At 36.5% G+C, this 19,171-nt stretch overlaps 1 protein-coding gene across 3 annotated transcripts; it reads right to left on the bottom strand.

The window, feature by feature from the left end:
* Positions 1-460: 460 nt before the first annotated feature.
* Positions 461-10,911, bottom strand: LOC103718599 (uncharacterized). 3 transcript variants are annotated; one of them, XM_039126774.3, is made up of 4 exons: positions 10,715-10,911; positions 9,203-9,734; positions 1,692-1,784; positions 461-1,200 (listed from the first exon to the last, which is right to left on the bottom strand). In XM_039126774.3, exons 2-4 carry the CDS (start codon positions 9,304-9,306, stop codon positions 651-653), a joined length of 747 nt encoding a protein of 248 aa, XP_038982702.3. In that variant the 5' UTR covers positions 9,307-9,734; positions 10,715-10,911; the 3' UTR covers positions 461-650. The 3 variants fall into 3 exon arrangements, with proteins under 3 accessions (XP_038982702.3, XP_038982701.3, XP_088579572.2); XM_039126773.3 differs by having other exon boundaries at positions 9,203-9,410; positions 10,715-10,824; XM_088723446.2 differs by having other exon boundaries at positions 9,203-9,410; positions 10,625-10,775.
* Positions 10,912-19,171: the final 8,260 nt, after the last annotated feature.

Here is a 19,171-nt window from a genome sequence, read left to right as displayed (position 1 = left end):
ATTGCAGGAGCAATCATAAGCCATGTTTTCTCAACCATGCGAAACAACAATCTATTCGTCACCTTGAAAAATCATTCTTGCATTACTTGCTGATCATATCCAATCATAAAGTTTGTCCTGCGCCTTAGCAAATTAGCAATATCAAACCAAGAAGGCAACCATTCAAATGGCTGATAGCAACACATGCGGAAGAGTTGGCTAAGTTTCTTATTTAGCAAGTTTGAGGGCTAGGAAAAACATTGAATTTAAGCAGGCAAAATTTGCCTGTCACTTGAATAATGTGCTGACGGATGTAATGCGCCTGGTATATCTTCCCAAAGAAAAATTTAAGGTCAGCGTTTTCTATGACGCCATGGCAGTTGTGCCAATCAACTGGAAGCAACACCAACCAGTATAGCAGGCCACAATCCCAATGATAGCCAAACCAGTTTTAGGTGAAAAATTAGTCACAACCACAAGATAAGAGAACCCAGCATAAAGTTCAATTATTGACTGTTACAGGCCTATATGGATGCCTCCACTGCATCCAAATCCCGTCCAACAATCAAGATAACCACGCAAACTCACTCAAAATGCAGTTCTATCTAAAATTTGGTCCAGAGCTCCGATATTCAGCCCCAAAGCATTATGTTAAAGTCACCACCAATCATTCAGTACCTCCGAGGGCCGCGGTCCAGGAACCTCCCGGACGGGCACTCGTATGCCCAGTGACCCCTTCCACCACAGTTGTGGCAGATTACTAAGGGACCCATGCAGTCCCTGCTCATGTGGCCGAATTGGTTGCAGCTCCGGCATACCACATCCCGGTATCCACCACGAAGCCCGCCGCCGCCGCCGCCGCCGCCGCCCCTTTCACCGAAAACATCTGCCTTTGGACACTGCCTGGCCACATGCCCGGCAACGTTGCACAGGTTGCACACAGGCTCATTTTGGCAGTCACGAGCGAGGTGCCCTGTCTTCCTGCAATTGTTGCAAGCCTTCTCGTTGGTGCAATCAGCAGCAATGTGTCCTTGCTTGTAGCAATTGTTGCAGAGCCTTAAATCCCCAGGCGGCAGCTGGGGAGCAGTACAGTCCCTCGCAAGATGGCCAACCTTGCCGCAGGTATGGCAAATACCCTCGTTGGGGCACTTGCTTGCCGTATGGCCAGGCTCTTTGCAGTTCCAACAGAGGGCCTTTGTAGTGCATTCTGCCGCTATGTGCCTGATTAAATGGATTACATAATAATATATCTAAAACCAATGAAAACTAAGGAATAAAGCAGGTGAATGTTTCCGGGATAAGAAATGATGAAGGCTAGTAACAACAAGTTAGCAAAGTGATCTCCTGAATGAACATGGGAAAGAATAAAGTATGTATTTACAGTTAATATGCAGTTCAAAGGTAATCAGATGTCATTGATGATTCAAATTAAACTGCAAAACCACAATCCCAAAACCCATTCAAACTTGCTATTACCATTATACATTGTATTTGATCATGCAAACTGCATTGGGATTACGACTCATATATTTGTTTTCACTTTATGATGCGCTTTGATGCAATGTAAATGATCAAAGAGATGACATGCGCCTACACTGCCGTCTACAGTAAGATCCACCAATCAAAAAACAAAGTACCGGCAAAATCCAACTCACAAGCCTACTAAGACCATGTAAGTATATAGTGGAGACATATTATATTCTGATTCTTACCCTGGTAGGCCACAATTATTGCAGACAGCCACATTTGGGCATTCCCTAGCATAGTGTCCAGGTCGCTTGCAATTCTTGCACAGATCAAGACGCCTATAAAGAAACAGCAAAACGAGAATTTTCAATATCCAAACTATTGCACTCTCTGTTGACAAAAATAATTTAAAAAAACATCACTACATGCATCCAGGACCATCTTCAAGTAATCAATAATATATTTCTATTAAATAGTAATTAAGTTAACATGTAATCATGTCTTCTGTTCTTATTGCCAGAATTGGGAGCGGAGCAGAGCAGGTGCAGGTGTGGGTCTGCTGACACTTGAAGGAGGCACTTATGAAGCAGGCGCAGGTTTGAGTTACCAGAGAATTTCCAAAGCAGGTACGTTACCTTAGGTACTAGTTTCCAGCTACTCAGCTTTTGCTACATTGGCAATTAAATTCATGCTAGCAAACTGAAAATGCAACATCAATAAAGTAATTTTCCATATTAACCAAGCAAGCAATATAGGTGCAAATTTTAGCATATTAACAAAGCTCATTCTTGGATAAAGGAATTTTATCTGGACAAGCACAGAATCAGCAAGAACATGGTTAGAGAAAACCCATGCTCATTCTTGAAAACTTCATACAACAAGCTTTTCCAAATACCTTCGTCAACCTCCAAGACAGGTTTACTTGTATTCCCTGCTTTATGTGCCAACACCATTTGATTTGATGAAGCACGAACAGATCTGTTCCCCATCTCCATAACTTCATCCACATGCAATTTCTAGCCTTCCTGAAACTGATTCATGTCTATCCTAAATTCGAAGTCCAAGTCACTTATAATTTTGCTGCTCTTCAATCTTATCTTTAATCTTAGGGTCCTCTTTATTCCTAAGTTATATGGCGCATGCAAACATAACATCCTTATTTTTTGCAACCAGCAAGTGGAGAACAGACAGCATTCTAGAAGTGCATATCCATTATCTCCATCAAGCAGCATGCACGCGCACACAATTCTTATCTTGAATGGCAGAGCCCTCTTTACAACTCAAATTGTAAAACTAGAACAAAAATTAAGGTCCTTCGTAAGCAGCAAATGGAAATCAAACAACACTATAGAAGTGCATATATATTACCCCCACCAAGCCACAAACAAGTACATGGACACCCATGCACCCAGCCTCATATTTATGCACATGTACAGAGATATCGAATAAATTATAATGCATAGAAAGGACTTGCTGAGATAACAAAGAAAAAAGAAAAGAAAAATGTCACTTTGTCCCCCAAAAAAAGAAATGAAACATTACTTTCAGAAATCCACTGGACAATTGACTTTGACATCAATATTTCAGGTCTAGTTGCTTTCATTAAGGTGGATCTGGAGTCATGTAAGCAATGCATGAAGCACGATGATGTATGAGGGTGCATTTAAATTAAGTAAATTAAATCAAAAGACATGAGATAATCCAAAAGCACTTGATCATGATCAAATGTGTAAAGTAACCCATTCAGAAAAATATGCCTCCAAGTCATGCTATGTCTCAATCTGGTACTAGCATGGTATGCATCCTTTCAAGCTGACCAACTAGAAGACATCTACTTATGTGATGTAAAAACCAAACTGGACCTAAAGAATATAACAATTTTTTCATGCAAAATTAGGACTACATTTTTTCCTATAGAAACTTTGATGTACTATCATGGTCCTATAATATGTCTGTCACAATACCAGATCATAATGTAGCATACAAATATCAGTTATCACTTAATCATTTGCACCTAATTACTATCTTTTACTTATCATTTCTTTGTTGAGAATCTTTTCTTTAACAAAACATGCTACGTAAGGTCACTGTTTGAGTTGCTTAGTTTACTTGTCCTCTCTATTCTTTCACTTTCCCTGCAATTCCTTAATCATACTTCCAACGTCATGTAATCTCTAATTCTACACATGCCATTATGACTGCATTACAAAGTATTCTGCAATAAGTACCTTGTGATAATTTCTGTATAACACCTATCTCCTGCTTCAGACAGCAAGTGCTTATGTGGATATTATAATAATGATTTCCAAAATTATTTTAAAATAGTTTCAATTCTATTTTACTTCAACAACTATATACAATATTTATTCCAGTTGCAATTTTATTTCAATGCTATCTAGGTTTGTTGTATTAATTATATTAACAATCATCGTTCAAGGGATTTAAACTTCGCTTTTCACAACTACTTTTATGGTGTATTCTATTCAGTAAATAATATATCACACTGTAATAAATTAGATTTCATTGACAAATTATGCTTGCTTTGTTTTAATTCAAACATCTCAAATCTGATATACATGCATATATGGATATTGCAAATCCTGATTTAGATAATCTATATGTCAATTTCTTTAACTTCTGTAATATGAAAAAATTACTTCATAATATTTTGCTGATTCAGAATTGCAGGTTTACCATTTATCAGGGGAAAAAAAGGATCTTCCTTTCTTTTACCTTCTGTTATATTATATATATATATATTGATTCTATATATTTTCTTTTCTAACATACCCTTAATCTTTTGAATAGCAATTTGGTCGGCCTGCAATTTCAACTTAGGTTAGTTCACTTTTAAAGCATACAATGGGTTTAAGTTTTCACGTTACAAGCACTTAGAGAAAAATATGCAAATGGTTGTACACAATCTGATTGGTCAATTTTTAATTATGGAACCCAAGAAAACATATGAAAATCAACAACTCTGCTATATGAACTCCAATATAAGTATATTATGCACAAGAGCCCAAAATATTAACTTTGTATTAAAGCATATTGCTAATATTCAAGAACATGCACCGGGATGTATGTTATTGATGAAGAAAAGAACTACATCAAAAACTAAATTGGACTTATAGAAGAAAGCTTTAGAGGATAAGAGATTAAAATCAGTAGAATAAAGACTGAGTATATGAAATGTATTTAGTGAGAATGGAAACAAAGATGAGATTCCGACTCAGATTGATAGACAAGAGATACCACATAATGATTGGTTTTGTTATTTATGATCTAGTAAATGACATAATAAAATTAGAGTTAGTTGGATAAAGTGGAGAACTGCTACAGTACTATATAATTGACACATACTTGGAAAGTTAAGGGAAAGTTTTACAGAACAATAATAAGGCCCGCAATGTTATATGGATATAATGTTAGACATAAAGAGGAAAACAAGTTAAGTGAGGTAGAAATGAGAACGTTAAGGGTATGCAATAACAATAAAAAGAATAGATTGAGAAATGTATGTGGAAGATGAGCTGTAGGAGTTGCAGAAGTTAACGATAAAGAAACTGAAAATTGATTGAGATGGTAATAAGCAAGGTCCGCCGTACCGGTACCGGTCGGCGTACCGGTGGCCGGCCGGACCGGTACGGTACCGGTCCGGTCCGGTACGTACCGGCTGGTACCGGTCCCGTACCGGCCGGTACGCGGTGGTTTCAAAAACCACAGCGCGCGGCGCTGTGGTTCTAAAAAAAAAAAAAAAATCGTACCGGTGCGAACCGGCCGGTTCGCACCGGTACGAAGTGCGTACCGGCCGGTACGGGCTCCGAACCGGCCGGTACGCACCCGTACCGGCCGGTTCGGATAAAAAACCGGAAATACCGGTTTTTTATCCGTTCCGGTACCGGTCCACGGCCGGACCGGTACGTACCGGCCCGTACCGGCCGGTACGGCATTCCATGGTAATAAGCATATAAAACAAAGATCCAGGGGGTCTCCAATAAGGAAAGGTACTTCAATTTGTGTTGAAGGTTGCAGGAAAAGGAAGGAAAGACCTAACTAATGTAATATGAATGGAGGTTATAAGAGAAGACAAAGAATCTCAGAATAGCATCAGAGGTGGCTCTAAATAGGAATACTTGGTGAATAAGGCTATATAAAAATGAGCCCAAATAACTGGGAAAAAATCTGAATGGTTATACTTTTGGTATTTCGTTCAACAACCTATTTGAGTTTTTATCCAAAGGTTTGATAATTTACTATCTACAATAAGTTAGAGAAGTTCAAAAACATGGTTACAAGAAAGGTTTAACCAGCTTATTGCGGTTTATGAAACCCAGCAAAAAGAATATCTTCATATGATAATGCATTATTAGTTCCATGCAACTTGACTATATTACCCAAAAGATTGACATTATAAGTTGCTTGTCTTTTGAATTGTTGCATATACCGTCCATTTGACAATGTCTTTATTTCAACTAATGCTGTATCATGTACATAATTGTCAAGTAGCCTAGGCAATTGTAGCCGAAAGATTAAGCTACAACCTAGTTGATTTCCCAAGCAACAGATAAAGTACAAAGTGATGTAGGACAATCTACGGGAGGGAATCTATAAGGGCTTAGGCTAGGAATAGAATAAAAGCTTGCTGAAAAATTCAATTCAACCTGATCTCTAATTAAAAATGAATTAAGAAAGTAGGAAAAAAGGTTTGTCAAGGTTTTATAGGTTCACATCTAGTAGCAATTCACTAGATCTGATCAGGTTCAATTGGATGCTGTCGACTGCAGAGGAAAATGCAGCGAAGGAAAAGATAGAGGCAATTAAAGCAAAGCACAAAAATAAAGAAGTAAGAATAGGGAGAAAGAAGATAGAAAGAAAAATAAAAATGGACTCCCATCTGGTCAGACATACTATACCAATCAAAGTAATCTTCTAGATATGTGATCCAATCAAGAAAATCATGTGGTTCAAGATCCACAGTGGAATCTTCATCAAGGACATGTTCATAACTCATAAGGACATTTTTGATAATCAGATATGCCCCATGAATTGGATTGGATGCTATGGTGGCTTTCCAAAGGTTTGGATACCAAACAAATATAGGACAATCTATGGTAGAGGTGTATAAGGACTCAGGAAGCAAGGCTTAAATCTATAAATTGCTGAGTTTTGACCTGAGTTTTCAAAATATTTAAACTATGAAAGTTGAAATTTCAACACCAAAACTGACCACAAATGTGACAATGAACCCAGAATATAAAATTAGGGTTTAAGTGTGAACAAAAATCTAAAAGAAGCAAACACGCCGATTTGAAGGACTGTTGAATGAATGAAGTAAACATCAATTATGCATAAAGTTGATCATGCTCAGTCAAATTATAATGAACTCAGATTGCAGTCACATAAATTTTGTTCCTCTCATTAGGCTCCAAATTATAAGTAAGCTCATTAGACATTCGCATGGCAACTCATAAGGCCCTATCAACTAGGAAAGAGCCTGCTTGATTGTAAAAAATAGGGTTGACCTTGAAGCTGCATACAAATAGACTTAAACCATCTCTAGTTCTGCATCCTAATCCATATAAGTCTAAGCTAACATTCAAGAGAAGTTAGTTTTCCCCAAGTTGCTAATATTTGGATCATTTAATATGACCAGGAAAAAAATCACACATAGTGTGCCAATCACTTCTCTTTTATTTTTTTTTTCTTTTCAAATAATGGATTTTTAATTTTGTCATGCTGGAATGCATAATCTATCATTTTGATATAGAGATTAACCAATAATAATTAGATGCTTCTACAAAACTACCTCAAGATCCATATGTTGCACTCCTAAAGACTTGAGATTGAAATTTACACACGAGCCAAGGAGGAGGCAAGGATATATATAGAAGAGATTGGATGATGTACAACATTCTTGGCACACAAACATAAAAGGGAGGCAGAACAAGGGTTCTGTCCTATATATCAAGAAGAAGACAAAAGAAAAGTTTGAAGTGAGAGCAAACAACTGAGAAATTTGAGTGGTTTCCTGAACTGTTTTCTCAATTGTAGTTTTTTCCCTTGTGTCAGCTGTTCTCCTTTTTTGTTCCTTATTTTTCTAGATGCAGCTAAATGAATACTACACACCGCTTTTTTAGTATTTTATTAGCGTACAATTCAAAGACAAATTCTGCCACTTTTGCTTGTTGTTAAGTAGCTGTCCACCCTGCAGTGTGTGAGCCGCCGTTGCACCAAAAAAAAAAAGTAGCTGTCCAGCTGAAGCATGATGTTGAACAAGCGCTATTTAATAGGAAGCCTTGAAAGTTTCATGTTTGACATGGCCCAGCTGATCTACACCCAATTGGTACATGAGGTGTGCATATATTAAGCCTGAAGTAGAAGTGTCCACAAAGAACTTGAACCACATAAAACCCTCATGAAGTGGGTGATGCATTAGATAATGTAGGGCATGCAAATCAAGGCAGATTTGATGAGTTCAAGTTGCATGTAAGCGGCTAAATTGTTCCTGAAATACTAATGATTCATGATATGGATCTATTATACTGATCAAAATAGCCCTGAACATTCTAGATCGCATTTTTGGATCAGGATTAGTCTGAAAATAAGATCCAAATCTATATTATACATCACACAATCCTGTGCATCATAAAATTCAACTTGATCATGTTATTTATAAATTAGATCATATGGAATTCTATTTCATATAATTTATTGGATTACATGCCTTTAAACTTGCTTGTTTATCCATAATAATCTTGAGCATGTAAAAGTAGCAAGTTAATTACAATTTTTGAAACAAAAAAATTTGGAATTTATGGATTTATGATCAAGAGGAAAATTTTCATACTTTTGCAATCTTTTTTAAATTTGATACATTTCTCTCATAAATATTCTACCTAAAAGAATAATTCAATTGACAGGATCTGTATAGATACCTTGAAAAAGTAGACATGATGTTTAATACATCAGACATGCTACATATAGGTTTATGATGGTGGAAGCTAGGATTGTTATATGTACAACCTCTTAGTCTTCACAGATCTAATAATTGACTCATTTTTCAATTTTTGCATTTATTTCATATTTTTAAGATTTTTGTTGAAATCAAAAACAAAACTTATGATCAAAATCCCTCGATGATTTATAACTTGATCCTGATCCTAACAACATCCAGTGGGTCCGCATTTCAGTTTTTTAGCTGCCAATAGGTACATATGAGGCATTTGAGCAGTGATTAAAAGCATAGAAAGAATAATCATCCATTTCTTCCACATGAATAGTCCATGTAGCAAACAAAAAAATATAAAGTTTGCATGAATAAGTCCTATTTCATTTTTTCACTCCCTATATATATATATAAAACAAAGAGGCATCAAAGGAAATCTAGAGGGCTTAAGAGACAACTTTTGCATTTCAATAAAACATTGGCATCTTTTCTAGTGGGACATTAGTCAGCATATAAATTATTTTTTTAATATGAGTTCTCCTCAATTATGCAGTATGAAATGCATTTCAGACAGACATAGGAGTCACCTTATCTACAACTGCAGACTATTACATCTAACTTTAAACAAAGTATGAGGGAAAAGCACATAGCTGAAACATAGCAATATAGTTGAAATCCAAAATAGAATGGGTAAGCCATAGGTGTATCGCGTATCACATGAAGGATATAACAGATCCATATGATACTCAGATGGGGAGAGGGGTGGGGGGGGGGGGGGGGTGGAGGACATGAAAAATGAATAAAGACCTGGAACCTCGGCGAACATCCCTCCTGTATGGAGCATCACGATATGAGGATCGTTCAGTGCGGATCCTGCGGTCTCTTGGAGGGCTGCGGCTGCTTTGACTCATCTTCAGTCTTTATCCTTAACACGACCAGCTGCCACCAATATGCACTACCACCAACAAAACGGCCAACACCACCACCACTACAACCACCACCAACACCTTCCTCCCTGTCCACAACAAAACCAGACATCCAAAGCCACCTCCATGAGTCCAAATCAAACCACCAATTCTTTCCTTCCAAAAAGAAACAACCCAGATTCCAACACTACAACATAGGCTGCACCAAATAAATTTACCAAATTCTCCACTCCCCATTACTACACCCTTCCCCACGATCCGTTTAACTTTTAACCCCATTGCTTCAACTACTCTACTTCAGTCAGTTAAACAGCCAAACAAGACCCATTATCCAAAAAAAAAAGTCTAATACAAAACAACCTCCTCCGCTATTAGACACTCCTACACCCCAAATCTCAGAATTGAGTATCAACCTGGAGCACATATAATTTTTGACCCAATATGGAATCAGCATCTGAACGAAGCAATAAATGAAAAACACTTCAAAACACCACAAACAAAAAGGCAAACAGAAAAGAGAGGGGGCAGAATCATCCAGCATGTATTCAAAGTAAAAGCATGCTTTCTTTTTGTTAATGCATATTATTATCCAATTATCACATATACAATAAAATAGTAAACCTATTTAGGAGGTGAGGAAAACAGCTTCAGATGACAAAAGGACAAATTAGACAAGAAGCAAATTCTCTTGTCCAAACATTCTATCCCGAATCCATTTTGGTAAGCGCACTTTATTAGTTAGTGACCTATTCCCTTTAAAATCAAAAATACCTTATCTGATATCCAACACAACTGCAATAACAGGAAATAGACTGCATATAAAATTCAATTGACACGAAACTTCAGAAAACAAATCAATTTCCAAGTCCCGAACTTTTTTTTAAAAAAGGACAAATAAAAGAGTATCATTAGCAAATATTGAAACTCCAGAAACAGAAATCCAAGGTGTTGAAAACAGAAGGCTTTTTTTTTTTTGCCAGTAGAACTGTAGAAGAAAAGAAAAAAGGACTAGATTAGGAGAAAAAACCAGATTACCCCACAAAAAATCATCAAATTCCTAAAAAAAAAAAACTTTTTTTGGAAACCAAAGAAACAAATATAGAGAAGCAGGAAACCATAAAAATGAAACACGAATGTCAGAACAAATAATTCCCCCTCCGTCCCTCTTCCCCTTCCTTCAATTCGTTACAGATCTCAACGGCACCACTAATCAGAATAATCTGAGGACTAATCTCCATAAACAAGTAATGAATTAGCACCAAACGCACATCGATCTACCGGAAACAAGAGAAAAGGAAGAAACCTTTTACCATCCCCGCATCACAACCCCCTTCCGATCTCTCCCTTCCCCTCTTTCGTGAGTAAATTAACGTACTGCTTGTGAGATACCGACCTCTTAATGTCTACTGTCGGAGCCGGCTAGGGTTTCTCTCCTCCCTTCTCCGCCCCCTCTCGCCTTCGATTCTCCCACGGCAAGTTTTATCCGAAGAATACGATTAAAGTGCAAAAATAAATAATATCCCCTTTTTTATCCCACCCGGCACCAAACAATGGGCCGGGACGGGGCCCAGAGCGGAAACACCGCCGCCCATCCAAATGCGGTTCCCATGACCTTAATCAAGCGACGACGTGCCGATTCCCCGTTGGTTTCCCCGGATAGCGTTGACCCCGGCCACGTCACGTGACACGAGAGCGTCCTCCGAAGTCCCTCCATCTCTCCCCCTTTTTTTGTTTTTAGAGAAATATCCTTCTACAAATTCATATTCTCCTAAAATTTATATTTATTTTTATATTTTAATAAAATATTATTTTTACACAAATATTTTTAATATAATAGTTCTTCATTAATAAAAACCATATTTATTTTAATTAAAAATAAAATAAAATTTTAAAATTATTTTTTTTGTTATCCTCACGGTCGCCTTGTAATTTTTTTAATCTATCTATTAAAAATATTTTTAATTATTTTAATTTGAAATTATTAATTTTTTAGCAGTATTAGATGGCGTAGGTGCATATGCAAAAATATGAATAAAAAAATAAACTAGCAAAATAAGTATTTTACAACAATACATATATAAATATTAATTTTAAAAAAAATATTTATATAAAATTAATATTTATGAGGATATTTATTAAAAAAATTAATAGCCTTCTTTCTTGATGGTCGCCAGGCAGAGAAGACGTGGAAGCCGCCCTACTACATGGTGGTGGGAGTGGACATGAGCGGTGGCTTTCTGCCACCGCGCGTGCTCCAACTGCAAGCAACCTCGACAACCCCAATCACCCAACATGCCGTCTATGTAGTCAGAAAAGCTTCGCCCCTCCATCCAAGTACCTCTACAGCCTACCGGTAGTCACAGACCTCTTTTTCCAACTTCTCTCTCCTTCTCATGAGTTCTTGGCTTTCTTGGATGCCGCACGTCGATTGGAATAAAGAGGAAGACGAAACTGTAGAAGATTTTATATCCTTACCTCTTAAAATATAAAATATAATAGCATAAGATCATGATAAATGGGATTGCCTCGTTGATGGTCTTACTGTTTTTAATTAACATCTTGATCCAAAGTGGGGATGCATGTATTGAATCATCCAAAACCATATCTTGGAGCTCATTTTCATGCATATTTTCTTAATTATCGATTTTCTCATTCCTCTTTTTTCATTGTAGCATCAACTTCATAATTATTCTCCTCTTCTATTCTCTTCATCTCTTTGATCTTAAGCATTAGTTGTTTTGGTCCTTTGCTTTTAGCTCTTCATTTCTAGCCTTTTGATTATGTGTATGCTCAACCAAAAAGCTATTCTCATGAATTAGTTTATTATTTTCTTCTTTCAGTTGGAGCACCCTTTCCGTATTATCCGTTACTAATCTCTACGCCTTCATAGTCATCTTTTTTTAGCCTTTGTTGTTACTGCTTTTATAAATATTTTGCTTTTAGTTTGGCCTCTTCAAGAACTTCATCCTAGACTGGAAACTTGCAGACTAGGCCAACTTTTCATCATTGATGGGCACCAAAGAAGTAATAAGAATCTCAATTTCAAACAATTAAAATAAACTCTTGTAGTATTGTTAACAATAAAATAAAATATCAAATGCATAAGTGACAATATCTGACTTGAAGATATTTTAGATAACTCTTTAAATAGAACTTCTTTCTTTTTATAATGATCCCGAAGTTCCTCATTAAGATAACGAGGCATGCTGTTATAACTACATCTTTATCCATATTAAATACAAGAAATTACTTTTCCATCCCTCTAAAGACCCTATTGTAACAGGAGGTCCCGGATGACCCAAAAAAAAACTTTCGGTCCACCGTTTCATGGATCTTTAATTCCCGGTCCCTAAGTTATTGTTTCCTTTAAAATATAGTACCCAAAGTGCCCCCAGGTTACTTAAGTACCCCCATGTTACCGGAAGCGGGAAAAAAAATCCTGCATTCTGTTTTCTAACTGGAAGACACTATGTTTTTGTCTACCGAAGATGCTCCCAAGTAAAAATCCCACTTGCAGCCCTTAAGCGTGGATGCCCCTGGTGATCCCACGGAAGATGTTTATCGAAGATGGCTTTGGAGGAAGATTTTGAAACGAAAAAAAGGGTGAAAAAATAGGCCGCAATAGGGTATGCGTTTTGTCTCCGTTCTTCTCTGTTTTGTCTTTGCCAATGGAGATTGTTTGGTTTGGGAAGAGACAGGCACCCATTAGGATGGATGCTAGATGGATAGGGAGAGAGCATGTCGAGCCTTTGTGTTGACCTAAAAACGTTGAGACTCCCTCTTACTCTTTACCTGTTCCCTGTTTGAGAGAACGCTGATAGTCCCTCTTTCTTTGTGTAGTGAGATTCTGCTCCACTATATTCCTAAGTCTGTTTGCAATTCGGAATTATCTGTTCATTGCCTCATCTTTTTTTCATTGTCATGGCTTCGGAAGACACTGCTAGTTCTGTTTTTATGACCATTTGTTGTTATAGTAGCGAAGCTGTGATTATTTCCATCTCAAAGGACGCAATTCTTGATCAAATTTTTAAGGAAATAGTTGAAAGGTGGAGACATTTATCTTCTACAATGATAGAAGTTAAGTTTTATATTCCAAACAAGTCTAGAATGCTTGTTACGCTCATGAGCGATAAGGATGTTCGTAACATGCATCAAATACATGTCAACTTAAATGCCAAGGTGATCGAGATGGTTGTTACTCATTCTCCAACCGTGTTCAATATATTATTCGAGAAAGTATGCGGTGATAAACCTGTTGAAGGAATGCAGAGACGACTCATGGAAGGTTGGAGAGACCAATGTCCACCTAAGCTTCCGTTACAAATGAACAGGGCGAAGTCGGTTCGAAGGTCGACTCCGAGGCCGGACAGAAAATATCTCCTTGCTCCTCAGAATCGGGTCGGAAAAGTTCTACTTTTCCAAAAGGGAACGGCTTAACAAAGGAAAAGAGGAAGATCGAGTACCGTTGGGAAGTGGTTTGCAGTTCTAGGGTTTGAAACCGGGGCGTAAAAATCAAGCGGAATCGGGCGAGATTTTTATGGAATTTTTTTTGTCGGAAGAGAAGATTAAGATACGAAGATTGGGGACGAATGAGAGCTGGAATCAGTGAACTTTGTATAGGGCTCGTTCAAATGAACACAAAGCATACGAGGGAACGACGGAAGAGGAAAAAGGTCAGGGGTATTTTGGTCTCCTTATGGCATTTCATATGTCAATGGACCGCTTATTAAAAGAATAGTCAACAGGGACTATTCGTTATAAACGGGTCTAACTTTGGACCGCTAAGCAACTTCCCCTATTAAATATGCTCAAACAACAATACCTGCTTATCATATCATTGGTTATTATACTTACAAATGAAAATTACGAATAATTTTTTATAAAAAAATTACTTGTAATAAAAAAGTGCATCCATGGAGATAGTTAACTTTTCTGCACTTCTTCAACCTCACATATATCTTTTTTGTGGCATGTCAATTTCACTTAGCAAATAATTATGGACAGCTATACGTCATGTATATCTCCATAAAATTTTGGGTACTTCTTAATTTGTTTGAGGGAAAAAGATGCAGAAAATATATAGCATTTCAAGTTAGATGAAATCTGTTGTCAATCTTTCATTTGCCTTTAACCTCAGAAGTCTCTTTCAATATTTTCTCATGGGACAAAATTGATTGGAGAAGACTTTGTATATACTTCTAACTCTTCAACACTAGTTTTTTCAGATATTTGTATTTCATAGCCTTTACATGGTAGCTTCATTATGAGTTCCACACCCCTCTGGCAAATGACACCTTCTTTTGTTTGTAAAAAAAAAAAAAACACCTTTCTTATCATTCCATAACTCCAAAATATCATCCAACCCACCTTTATTCCATCAAATGTCAGGAACATCAAGGAAATGGTAGAATGGGGTGTTGCGAAAAGTCTATGGTGCTTTTCAATCATACTTTCTACCACATTAACGTTATGCTATTTTGCAAAATAAGTGACATAGCATCTTAGATCTATAAGTTCATGCCCATCATTTTTCCTGCACCCCTCTCCCTTTCAGCAAAAACCATATCATTATGCCCATTTCTAATTTCTTGCAAAGTTTTGTATTTTTCTTCTCCTCTGCTTTCTTGTCTCTTAGCATTTTTTTCTTCGTTTATCTTTTCTCTTTATCCAAATTCTTATCATTTTTTTAATAATTTCTCATTTCCCTTTTCCCTCATTTTCTCTCTATTTAACCTTTATTGATATAATCCTTTTTCTCTATTGTCATAATTAATTTGTAAAGGACATGTTAAGGTAGAAATTGATTGCCATGCGTTTAAAAAGAAGAATAAAAAAAAAATCAGATCTTAAATGTAGGGTCGATGACTACTTTTTATTGATGTAAGAGGTCTAATATATTTATTTCGGTTAATCATGCAACTTGTTGATTGATCGGCAATGTTATTTATGGTTAATAGAGGAGAAAACTTATTAATTCTTCAATTGTGTTCGCAATTGTGAGTCAGAGATCATAAGAACATATCTAAGTAGTGTCTTGTGTCAACGAAGCTTGGTATCATGATAAACTTTGTCACATATCTAAGCATACCATTTCAAGAAATAAGGAGAAAAGATTTTTCTTTTCATTATGCTCTTGAGCGAGTGTTGAGTAAAAAACTTTTCACTATTATGACACAAAGGGAAAAGAAATGTAGAACTATTTTTCTATAGTAAGACTCAAAACTTTATATATTACTAAATAGAAATTCACCTCCTATCTTTTATATTTCTCTAGATGATCCAAAGATTCCTATGAGGTATATGAACCTTCACAAGGATGAGTGTATTTTGTTAGAAAAAATCAAACTTCAAGATGCACATGAATTTTTTGATAGAACACCTAATACCATTACACACTTACACAACTATATTGTTGCCTTACATAGAATCTTAGAATTAATTATGGTGTGGAATTGTGATACTTTCAAGAGATGTACCTGAAATGTGTGACATATCTTGAAGATCCAAATGGGAGGGGACTCTTATCCTCTATTTAGTAAGAAGGATGGATTGGAGAAAGGATGGATGGAAGAGAAAGGATGGATAAGGGAGAAGATGGATGGGTCTTCCAACTATCTATAAGAAAATATAAAATATGTAAATAAATCTATCTTATCCTATAAACTTAAGTTTTTAGGATAAGTGGTGATTTCAATATGATATCAGAGCAGAGGTCCTGAATTCAAACCCTATTTTCGTACTCTTTAACCTCAATATTAAAAAATTCACATGTTGGGCTCACCCATTAAAGAGAAATCCAGCCCACATGTGAGAAAAAGTGTAAGAAAATATAAAATATATAAATAAATCTACCTCATCTTATAAGCTTAAGCTTTTAGGACAAATGGTGATTTCAACACTATCCTCTTATGTGTTTAGTAAACATAAAAAAATGGAGGGAAATGATGACAAGAACCCACTAGGAGACCTGCCCTAGGAACCCTTGAATCAATTTGCTATACTTGCCCCGAGATCGCTAGAAAACAAGTTGTAGGAGATCAGATTAGAACTCTAAGGCAACTAAGTCCTTAAAACCCTAATCCTTGAAGATGCCATAAAGGTTGATCACTCCCTTTGATAAGTTAGAATTTTGTATTCTAATCCAAGAACATAAGAGAGCATAGCAAAGCTTGCCAACACTTTAATTCATTCATAATGATCCTTTGGTTACATATGGCAGCCTTTATATAGGCTTCAAACTAAGGTATTGGAAAGGACATCATCCCCTTTCCAAGGCAATAAGTAAAAAACATTTTCCAAGTCACAACTTCCAAGTTACAACTTCAAAATAATAAATGACACAACTTTCAAGGTTCCTAACTACGAAGTACATGAATAACTTAAGAAAAACAAGTTGACAAGTCAAAACTTCATGTACAAGTAATTAGGAACACAACAAGACTCAAGCCCAAAAGTACCCACGAAATGGGCCTAAATAGCATCTCCACGTGGATCAGCCTTGTTTAATGGCTCCAAGCTTTGTTCTTCAGCATTTACTATGTAAAGATAAGTGATCAATCTTCGTGAAGCCTTAGAGTCTTCTAGAGCAGCCTCCTTCTCTTGAATTTCCATGACTAGTCCATATAAAGCTTCTTTCATTTGTTTTGCCCTTGCTCTAGTCATTGGACCTCCAATTCCTTATAATGGATCTTTGGAATTAGCTTGAACCATTCGGCCAGCCCCTTGATCTCTATCATTCCCTCCCTCCTCGAAAGGATTCGTCCTCGAATCACCTACATCAAATAAGGATAAATCAGCAACATTAAAAGTAGCACTAATATTACTAGAGTTGCTAGGCAAATCCAGCTTGTAGGCATTGTCATTGATCCTCTCTAAGACTTGAAATGGTCCATCTCCTCTAGGCTGTAGTTTGGATTTTCATTGCGTTAGAAACCATTCTTTCCTCATATGCACCCAGACCCAATCACCAGGTTCAAAAACAATCTTTACACGTCCTTTGTTGGCTTGCTTAGCATATTTCTCATTCTTCTTTTCAATGTTAGCCCGAACCTTGGCATGTAAATCCTTCACAAATTCTGCCTTTTGCTTTCCATCAAGATTAGCACGTTCTTTAGTAGGCAAAGATAGAATATCCAAGGGAGTTAAAGGATTAAAGCCATATACAACTTCAAAAGGTGAAAATGAAGTAGAAGAATGAACAGTTCTGTTGTATGCAAACTCAATGTGTGGTAAACATTTTTTCCATTGCCTTAAGTTCTTTTGAATGATGGTACGTAACAAAGTAGTGAGTGTCCTATTAACTACTTCAGTTTGTCCATCCATTTGAGGATGTGCAACAGTAGAAAATAAGAGTTTAGTTCCTAATTTATTCCACAAGGTGCGCCAAAAATGACTTAGGAGCTTCACATCTCTATCACTAACAATTGTCTTAGGCAAACCATGCAAACGAACTATGTCTTTAAAGAACAAGTCAGCAATATATGTTGCATCATTGGTTTTAGAACATGCAATGAAATAGCCATTTTGCTAAATCTATCAACAACAACAAATATGCTGTCCTTTCCACTTTGAGACCTTGGTAATCCTAAAACAAAATCCATAGAAATATCAATCCAAGGTTGGTTAGGCACGGGTAAAGGTGTATACAAGCCATGTGGTAAAACTTTAGATTTCGCTTGTCTACATGTAATGCATTTCTCATAAACAGCTTGCACATCATGCTTCATGTTAGGCCAATAAAAATGCTCATGCAAGATATCTGAAGTCTTTTGCACACCAAAATGTCCCATCAAACCACCCCCATGAGTTTCTCTGACAAGCAATTCACGAATGAAACAAATAGGTACACACAACTGATTTTTCTTAAATAGAAATCTGTCATTCCTATAATACTCACCAGATGCACTCTTTTCGCATGTATTCCATGTTTGGCAGAAATCAGAATCATTGGCATACAAGTCCTTAATCAATTCAAAATCAAGTAACTTAGTTTGCAAGGTAGTAAGTAAAGCATACCTTCGAGACAACGCGTCAGCAATGATATTTTCTTTTCCATGTTTGTACTTGATGAAATAAAGAAATGTTTCTTTGAACTCCAGCGACTTAGCATGAAGCTTACCCTGGGATTTCAAGAACTTCAAGCTCTCATGATCAGAATGAATGATGAATTCCCTCGACCACAAGTAATGCTGCCATGTTTGAAGAGTTCTCACTAATGCATAAAGCTCTTTGTCATATGTTGGATAATTCAAGGCTGCCCCACTTAGCTTTTCACTAAAATAAGCAATTGGTTTGGAATCTTGCATCAAAACAGCTCTTATTCTAATTCCGAATGCATCACATTCAACTTCAAAAGCTTTATCAAAGTTAGGCAAACTTAATAAAGGTGCATTAGTTAGCTTATCTTTCAAATCAGTGAAAGCTTGTTCATGCTGATCATTCCACTTAAAAACAACATTCTTTTTAACAAGTTCATTTAAAGGTGCAGCAATAGAACCGAAATTTTTAACAAACCTTCGATAAAAACTTGCTAAACCATGAAAACTTCTTACCTCGTTCGCATTCTTAGTTGTAGGCTAGTCTCTGATTGCCTTCACCTTCTCCTCATCCATTCTAATACCTTAAGAACTAACAACAAAACCAAGAAATACAACAGATTCCATGCAAAATGTACACTTCTTAAGATTAGCATATAATTGGTGTTCTCTCAATTTGCTAAAAACAACATGCAAATGTTGTTCATGTTCATCTAAGTTCTTACTATAGACTAAAATATCATCAAAGTAAACTACCACAAATTGACCTATGAAAGCATGCAAAACATGATTCATCAATCTCATGAAAGTACTAG

Source organism: Phoenix dactylifera, chromosome 6 (genome assembly GCF_051530095.1).
Source record: "Phoenix dactylifera cultivar Ajwa chromosome 6, Ajwa_hap1_PhDact_Kaust_v1.1, whole genome shotgun sequence".
Taxonomy (NCBI): domain Eukaryota; kingdom Viridiplantae; phylum Streptophyta; class Magnoliopsida; order Arecales; family Arecaceae; genus Phoenix; species Phoenix dactylifera.
Note: the sequence above shows the minus strand (reverse complement) of the source record. Positions and strands in the feature narration are given on the sequence as shown.